The sequence below is a fragment of the Frieseomelitta varia genome, unplaced genomic scaffold (assembly GCF_011392965.1).
Source record: "Frieseomelitta varia isolate USP_RPSP 00005682 unplaced genomic scaffold, Fvar_1.2 scaffold_1813, whole genome shotgun sequence".
In the NCBI taxonomy this organism is placed as follows: Eukaryota; Metazoa; Arthropoda; class Insecta; order Hymenoptera; family Apidae; genus Frieseomelitta; species Frieseomelitta varia.
In genome coordinates this window covers 1-7,921 of record NW_025109543.1, presented here as the reverse complement: position 1 = coordinate 7,921, position 7,921 = coordinate 1, and the positions used below count along the sequence as shown (strand labels likewise).

Here is a 7,921-nt window from a genome sequence, read left to right as displayed (position 1 = left end):
ATATTTTTATATAAACAACTAAAATTAATTACGGAGTTATTATTTATTTATAGTATTGTGATATAAATATAAATTATCATAATCACTATAGGAACAAGACACGTGCTGCCATCTGTTGTTTTTTCTAATGTACCCTTATGTTACCGACCAAAATCTTGTGATAACTGCATTTTCAGATTTTCATTTGCAAGAAAATATAATTACAAGAAGATTAGTTAGTTTGTGATCTTGTACAATTGTACCATCATTTCTAGATTTTAGGCTTTTCTCTCACTTTAACTCAGAAAAGTGTACGGATAAAGATTTGAAATTTCAACTCAAATAGATCGAGACACTCTGTTAGGTAAGGAGCACGATAGTCTGCGACAAGAACAGCAATAGATTGGTAGTACCACCGTTTCGCCGCTACGTGGCGCTGGCATTTCAGTGTTTACGAACCGGTCAAATTTTCATTTACAGAAAGACACTAATTAATCGAATTAGTTTGTTAACACCTTATAATCGCTTCCCTTAAATTGTCTTTAAACTTCATTTTTATGTTTCATTTGATTCATAAAATACTTGTACAAAGATTTGAAAGTTTTGTTCAATATTCAGATAGGAGACGTGGTTCCGATGATGTTTAAATAATTTCTGGCAAAAGTGTAGGTGTTATGTTTAGAACTTTGGAAAGGTATCGTTGCGATTTTGTAAGTTGTGGTCTATGAAATATCAATTTTATTTGACGAGTTTCAGCTTTGTCACAGAAAGGTAAAATAGTCGTGCAATCGATTAGATCAGCCATGTATATACGTAAGACGAACTTTATTAAAAAATTGCGGAATGAATTAACACATGCACAGCATAAAGTTTAGTATGTATACACATATATGTGTTCTTGTATTATCTTGTAGTTACAGCAAATTGTACTATAAAAAATCAAATTGCAAGCTGAATTTCAAATAATAAAATAATATATTTTTTCACTTTTAGAAAAGCGAAATAAAAGTCGAGTCACTGTTACCAACCATTAACATTGAACAAGTGATATGGACAAACTGTAATCAGTGCATTATAAAATGGTAAGTAGTTACTTGGTTTGCACTTATCGTGTAAAAATATAATTTCAACTCGCACTATGTTGTACCTGTATATGACTCATACGATTTTACTGTGTTGTAATGTACATCACATGGAAATGGAAAAAGAAGACACAAAGAAGCATTGCACGTGAGATGTACCTACATGCATATTCTATCGATGCTGAAAGTTTCAAAAGAAACTAATCAATCGAATTAATTACTGTTACGTGGAAATGGTGGAGGAAGACACGATGAAGCATTGAACGTGAAATATACCTGCGTGCATATTCTATCGATGCTGAAAGTTTCAAACGAAACTAATCAATCGAATTAATTACTGTTACGTGGAAATGGTAGAAGAAGACACGAAGCATTACACGTGAGATGTATCTAAACACGCATTTTATCGATGCTGTATTTCAAAAATACAAAGAGAACGTTTCTATGCAGTTTTCTAGTAGGTATTTCGCACAGATCCATTAAAATTATAATTGTATTTGTTTGATATTCCCCGTTACGTGATCAAGGTACAGTCTTGGTCTTGTCTTTCAGCGGGAGGAACTCTTCCGGTTGATCGGCAACGTCTACTATTTTGGTTCGTTGATCTTCTCGTCTCTGCTCGGGGTTGTTCCACGTTTGCAACTGACCGCTGCCAAAAATGGCGAACGAGAGGGCGCCGCAGCAATAAGTGAATGCCAGTACCAAGAAGACTTTGCTCCATTGAGCGTAGGTTTGATTCTTGTAGGTTATGGTGCCGACCATGTAGCTGCTGAGGAATCCGCCTAAGGAACCGAGCGTGTTCATTATGCCGAAAATGGTGCCTGAAAAGTTTGGCGCGATGTCCAAGCTGTTCCCGAGGTATCCAGCAGTCACCGCGCCGTTGATCGTCAAAGCGATCGTGAAGATCGACACGGACGTAGCGCGGTCGCATCCGTAATTCGCTTGTACGATCATCAACAGCCCCGGGCTCAATACAGCTGCGAACAAGCGGAATAAAACAGCGATATGGGATGTCCAGATAGATGAGCCGCGACGAATTTAGTTTCATACGTACCGAAAGTGGTGAAAATTTTACGGATAGCCGTTACTGACAGTCTGTTAGTTCTGAACAGGTAGTCGGCCAAGGAAGATGTTGCGACGGCGAATATGTATTTACCAAAGTACGGCAAGGACGATAGCAGCCCGTTCTGCGAAGAAGCAAGAGGCACGATCGAGTCGATTGAAAAGTATCAAAAGTGGACTCGTCTCGTGGCGAGGGAAAATAGTACCTACGGACCTCTTTGATGTTGAAATTTAAGATGTACTTCATGTACGTTGGTAGTTGATTAACAAGGGTGAAGTAACCGAACACGCTGCACGTGTGAGTGACTACGATAGTCCAAACGGGGATCGAGAGGAGGATGGATTTCCACGGGACGGGCAATCGCTGAAAAATCAAAACGAGAGAAAGAGAGAGAGAGGGACAAAATATTTCGACGCTTGCCTGTACATGGAGCAGATACGAGTTTCGATCGTACCTTGGTCGTAGAAGTAGAACCGATCGAGTCCTCGATGTATCGGCGCTCTTCGATCGTGATCCTCGGATGTTCGCGGGGGGAATCGAATATTAAAAGAAACCAAGCTACGCTCCACGCGAGGCCTATCGTCCCGGTTACGTAGAACACGGATTCCCATCCGAGGTAAGCGATTAGAAATCCACAAACCGGCATCGTTATCGCTGCCCCGAGCGACGAGGCTATAAAAAACAAAAAAAAAAAAAAAAAAAAAAAAAAAAAAAAAGAAACGAGGAAGAACATAGCGATAATTATTTGCTCGGAATCGTTTACTGCCGGACAACTGGATACATTATGATAAAACGCGATACGTACCCATCATGTTCGAAACGAATTTACTACGTTCGGTCGGTGGTATCCACCGAGCGGTCATCGGCTGGATGGCTGGCCAGGTAGCTCCCTACGGCGCACACGCATAAAATCGATTAGATTTGACAACTGACGAACGAGATCGCCGAGGTTCCAACAGGCGAAAGAGAAACCCACCAGCATGAATCCGATCAGCGTTCTCAAGACAACGACGGCGACATAGCCGTAGGTGGCCGACAGAGGCGTTAAGAAAGTGATGGCGCTGGATACCAACATGCTGTATCCAAACACCCTTTTAGGCCCTATTATTTCAGCGAGGCGTCCACCTGGCAATTCGGTGCACACGTAGCCCCAGAAGAAGCTACCCAACACCAGATTGGTCTGGTACTCGTTCCACGGGAATTTCGTCCGATTGGTTTCCTCCTGAGAACGAGAACCGAGATCTCGAATTTCGAGCGAACGAGAAGAGACGAGTGACAAGTAACGGAGTGAACGTACGTGCGTTGTACGCGCTGGATAAAGGGACGAGGTTGCAGCAGAATCAGGGTCGACCGTGCTCGTTGATCCACCAGTGTCGAACGAGGTAACGTTTGCGGTGACTCGACGGTCGAAGCACTCGCTCATGCCGGGTCTATCGCTGCTGTTCGAGTGTGGCGAAGTATCGTTGCTCGGCATCACCATCGACACTATGGCGATCGTCATGTTGACGCGCAGCATATAGTTTAGCATGAAACCAAGTATCACCATGATGTTCAACACTTGTCTGCACGTCAGCGAATCTGAAAGCACGAGGGTCCCGTCGAGAGCGTATTTATCGAATTGCCGAGGCAGGGACGCGTGAAATGGATGTAACGAGCTCGTTTGGTGTAAAGTAAAGCGTTGAAGCAGGCTTACACCGATTGATCTATCAGTTCAATGATGTATCTGCGTATTTAGTTTTACTATACTGCGTACAATGGCGTACGGTGTGTTTAATAAGAACACGTGGACATGTAAAGGTCAAAAAAATTTTTTTTTATATTATATTCTACTCATTACGAAGGTGAAATTTTCGACTAAGGAACCAGATCGCAATCTAGATCTCTTGAAAAATAGCAAAAAAGTTTCTTAGTTTAATGTTGCGGACGCGTGCGTTCTAACAGCGACTTTATGGTTCTGGACGTAATGGCGTGGATGTAACGTTTATATTTCGAATAACAGTTGGTTTTGTTATTTAATTATTTAGATTCGCACTAATGTTTCTCTTCTTTTCTTTAAGTTTCTTAATTTAATTCTGCAGACGCGTGCGTTCTAACAGCGACTTTATGACTCTGAACGTAATGGTGTGGCTGTAATGTTTATATTTCGAATAACGTTAACAGTTGGTTTTATTATTTAATTATTTAGACTCGCACTGTACACTAATAGTTCTCTTCTTTTCTTCTTAAGTTTCTGAATTTAATACTGCAGACGCGTGCGTTCTAACAGCGACTTTATGACTCTGAACGTAATGGTGTGGCTGTAATGTTTATATTTCGAATAACGTTAACAGTTGGTTTTATTATTTAATTATTTAGACTCGCACTAATGTTTCTCTTCTTTTCTTTAAGTTTTTAAATTTAATACTGCAGACGCGTGCGTTCTAACAGCGACTTTATGACTCTGAACGTAATGGCGTGGATGTAACGTTTATATTTCGAATAATGTTAAGAATTAATTTTATCTAATCATTTTTTTATCCAAATTGCTGACTCATACTGATGCTACAATTATGATAAATCAAATGTTAATGAAATCTAATCTAAGCATCGTAAGGATAAAGTCGCTGTTAACACGCACTCGTTGAATGATTAAGAAACTTTTTTGTCGTTTTTCAAGAGAACTATTAGACTGCGGTCTATGGTTTCCTTGGAAAAGTTTCACCTTTGTAACGAGTAGAATACGATGCAAGAAAAAGAAAAATTTTTGACCTTGAAATTCAAGATCAAGATCAATTTTGCAATAGGTTCTGTACATATTTCGATCAAATCGAAGGTGTCAAAACTCGTCTATGACAGCCACGGACAAACTTTTCTTTCCACCCTGTACATATGTATGTATGTATGTATATGCATGTTAACTCGCCATTGTCGGACCTTGCGTACACCGATTTCAGCAAAGTTGTTACGCGTCGACAAAGCACGTACCGCGCGACTCGAGCTACGTACGAATATTGTATTTATGGATTCATAATACGAATATTGTATTTATGGATTCACAGTAGATATTTTCCGACAGTTGCGTAGTTTTCATCGGGAACGTTCGAACGAATGTACCTGCGGCTCGCGCCGCCGTGCGCTAATCAAAGTTCACGGAGACGGTGGAGACAAAGGCACGCGAATTCGCACGCGGGTTGTTTTCGCGCGTTCGATAATCGGCAGCGACCTTCACCCAGAACTTGAAGACGCGTGTTGTTTCCCGCTGCTATTTATATTCGCGTTGGCTGGCACAACGTAGCTGCGCCGCGCTCCGGGAGGAATCGCGATTTCGATCGCGGTCAAGCGAGCCACGTCGTGGAACAGGCGAGCTCGCTTCACTTCCCAACTCGATACGAACGAACGTTCCAAAAGTTTCGAAAGCTGTGCCCCGACGCGTGTTACAAACGTGTAACTCTCAGGACGAAAATTGCCAACGATCCAGCTCTCTGTTTCTACTTGCGCGATGCAACGCGCGGAATCTACGCATGCAAGGTGTCGCTTACCTAGGATGTTCCGGTTCGAAGCCATTCTTGATGCGCCGCGGAGTGCAGATCGTCGATCGGGGATCCGCGTCTAGGGCAGAGTTGCCGCGACAGAAGAGGGAGAAAGGGCGAGAAAGGGCTGAAAAAGGGACAAGCTGGGAAAGAGCCGATCGTCGTGGGCGACGAGACCGCGAGAGTGGGAAGAGAGTACTGCGAATGAACAGATCTAGAGAAGATCTACGGGTGTAGGAATATCGAATGTGTCGCTGGCAACGGGTCGAGTGATGTTGATCGAATTGCGCACGGTGAGGTGGGTCCTGTCCTCTGCCAACGATGACGTTGCGACAGAGAGCGTGCAAATTGCCTCAACGGACTGCGTATAGAGCGGTATAGAGCGTATCGTTCCCTCGACGTGTTGGTATTTCTATTTCTACTTCTATTGGCAACTGCGCGAGTGGTGGTTTCGCTGGTGTCGCCGCGAAACTGCCGCCGGATTATCGGACACCTCTGACGCAGTCCCATCGCCGCAACGCGTATCAGCAGTTTCTACTTGTTTCACTAACGAAATGGCCGAACGATTGCGGAAACGAAGGTCAACGATCGTGCTTGAATCGCGTCGCGGTCGAAACGATAAGTTTAGAATTAGTTAGATAAGCTAGACGGCTCGTTGGAATTGTGAGAAACCGTCGGCGAAAAACATGGAACGAGTCGGGGGAAACGATCGGTGGAGGACACAGCGGCAGAGAACAGTCGGGATCTCTCGATATAAATTTATAAACTTTACTTGACTCTATGTACATGCAAACAAACTGGCAAACGTTGGCGCGTTGTTCGAAGATTCGTTTTCATCGTTTTTCGCAAGACTATTCCAGAATGTTGAGTTTGCTCGAGGTCTTTCTGAGCTGCGCTCGCCACGGAATGATCTGCGTGTCGTCGTCGTCGTCGTTGTCGTCGTCGTTCGTCCGGTCTGCCTGCGCCCTGTGATGCGAAGAAACGCTCGCGTCGGTGTTCTTCTTTTCCTCGACGTCCGGTTTCTCCTCTTGCCGATCGCGTCCGATACGCGAGGAAGGGATCGACGATGGCGACGCGTCTTGCCTCGGTGCCGGTGTCGGTGTCGGTGTCGGAGTCGGTGCAGGTGTTGTCGTCGGCGTCGACGTCGGTATCGGTGTCACCGTTACGTCCATCTTGCCCGCTGGTATCGCGTGCGCTTGGTTCAGTCTAGAGCGAAAAAACTCGTGTTATTCAAAATGTATTCGACGCTACTATACTACACCGCTCACAAAAAATACGGGATATTTCACAATGAATATGAAGTGATAAAAAAAGTATTTGATTTTGCTTTTCTGATTTTCTTGTTTAATAAAAAAAAAAAAAAATCAAATACTTCTTGCAGTATCTAATGCAAATATTCTCTAATTTTTGTGAGCAGTATAGTATATACTATGCTGCTATATAGTATATACCATACTGCTCACAAAAATTAGAGGACATTTCACAATGAATATGAAATGATAGAAAAAAGAAGCATTTGATTTTGCTTTTCTGATGTTCTTGTTTAATAAAAAAATCAAATGCTTCTTGCAATATCCAATGCAAATATCTCCTAATTTTTGTGAGCAGTATTGTATATACTATACTATATATAGCAGTATAGTATACTATAGTATATTAGTGTATTTTGTGAGCAGAATAGTATACCATACTAAAAATTAGGGGATATTTGCATTCGATGTTGCAAGAAGCGCCTATCAATGTCAGGCCTGGTTAATCTTCCAGCAGCTGCTACTATTATTTTTATCAGACAGCTAATAACAATCAGGTTCCATCCATCAGACTAAATGATTGTTAATCGCAAAGTAGAGAAAAAAGGAAGGCACACCTTCTTTCCTCGTTGTCCTTCTTGGCAAGGAGCTGCCTCTTCCAAGCGGGAATCGCTTTCTGCCGCCTCTCCTCGTTCTCCCTGGCGATCTGCTCTTCCAGCTCTTTCTTCGCTCGCTCGGCCGCCTTTCGCGCCAGCATTTGCCGTTTCCATATCGGTATCACGTTCCCGCAACTGTCTTTCTCCGGGATCTTCCGAGGAAAAACGACAATAAATGTAAATATAAATATAATATAATATAGTATAATATAATATAATATAATATAATATAATATAATACAATATAATGTAATATAATATAATATAATATAATATAATATAATATAATATAATACAATACAATATAATATAATATAATATAATATAATACAATATAATATAATATAATATAATATAATATAATATAATATAATATAATATA

The 7,921-nt window shown here is 41.8% G+C and overlaps 2 protein-coding genes across 2 annotated transcripts; both read right to left on the bottom strand.

Annotated features, from left to right (window-relative positions):
* Positions 1-1,441: 1,441 nt before the first annotated feature.
* On the bottom strand, positions 1,442-6,121 carry LOC122538837 (putative inorganic phosphate cotransporter). Its single transcript, XM_043673278.1, has 8 exons — positions 5,643-6,121; positions 3,422-3,702; positions 3,101-3,346; positions 2,930-3,014; positions 2,579-2,796; positions 2,338-2,487; positions 2,116-2,248; positions 1,442-2,038 (listed from the first exon to the last, which is right to left on the bottom strand). Exons 1-8 carry the CDS (start codon positions 5,665-5,667, stop codon positions 1,584-1,586), a joined length of 1,593 nt encoding a protein of 530 aa, XP_043529213.1. The 5' UTR covers positions 5,668-6,121; the 3' UTR covers positions 1,442-1,583.
* Positions 6,122-6,379: 258 nt separating this feature from the next.
* On the bottom strand, positions 6,380-7,704 carry LOC122538838 (clumping factor B-like). The gene is made up of 2 exons (XM_043673280.1): positions 7,501-7,704; positions 6,380-6,839 (listed from the first exon to the last, which is right to left on the bottom strand). The coding sequence occupies exons 1-2, from the start codon at positions 7,638-7,640 to the stop codon at positions 6,485-6,487; spliced, it is 495 nt and encodes a 164-aa protein (XP_043529215.1). The 5' UTR covers positions 7,641-7,704; the 3' UTR covers positions 6,380-6,484.
* Positions 7,705-7,921: the final 217 nt, after the last annotated feature.

What these genes read in the sequence shown, in the direction of transcription:
- LOC122538837 (XM_043673278.1), bottom strand. Translation starts at nt 5,667, where the DNA reads ATGGCTTCGAACCGGAACATCCTAG. An exon ending in TTCGAACCGGAACATCCTAG is followed by an intron (nt 3,703 to 5,642) that starts GTAAGCGACACC and finishes TCGTGCTTTCAG; the next exon opens with ATTCGCTGACGTGCAGACAA. An exon ending in TAAATTTCAACATCAAAGAG is followed by an intron (nt 2,249 to 2,337) that starts GTCCGTAGGTAC and finishes GCTTCTTCGCAG; the next exon opens with AACGGGCTGCTATCGTCCTT.
- LOC122538838 (XM_043673280.1), bottom strand. Translation starts at nt 7,640, where the DNA reads ATGCTGGCGCGAAAGGCGGCCGAGCGAGCGAAGAAAGAGCTGGAAGAG. An exon ending in AAGGACAACGAGGAAAGAAG is followed by an intron (nt 6,840 to 7,500) that starts GTGTGCCTTCCT and finishes TTTTCGCTCTAG; the next exon opens with ACTGAACCAAGCGCACGCGA.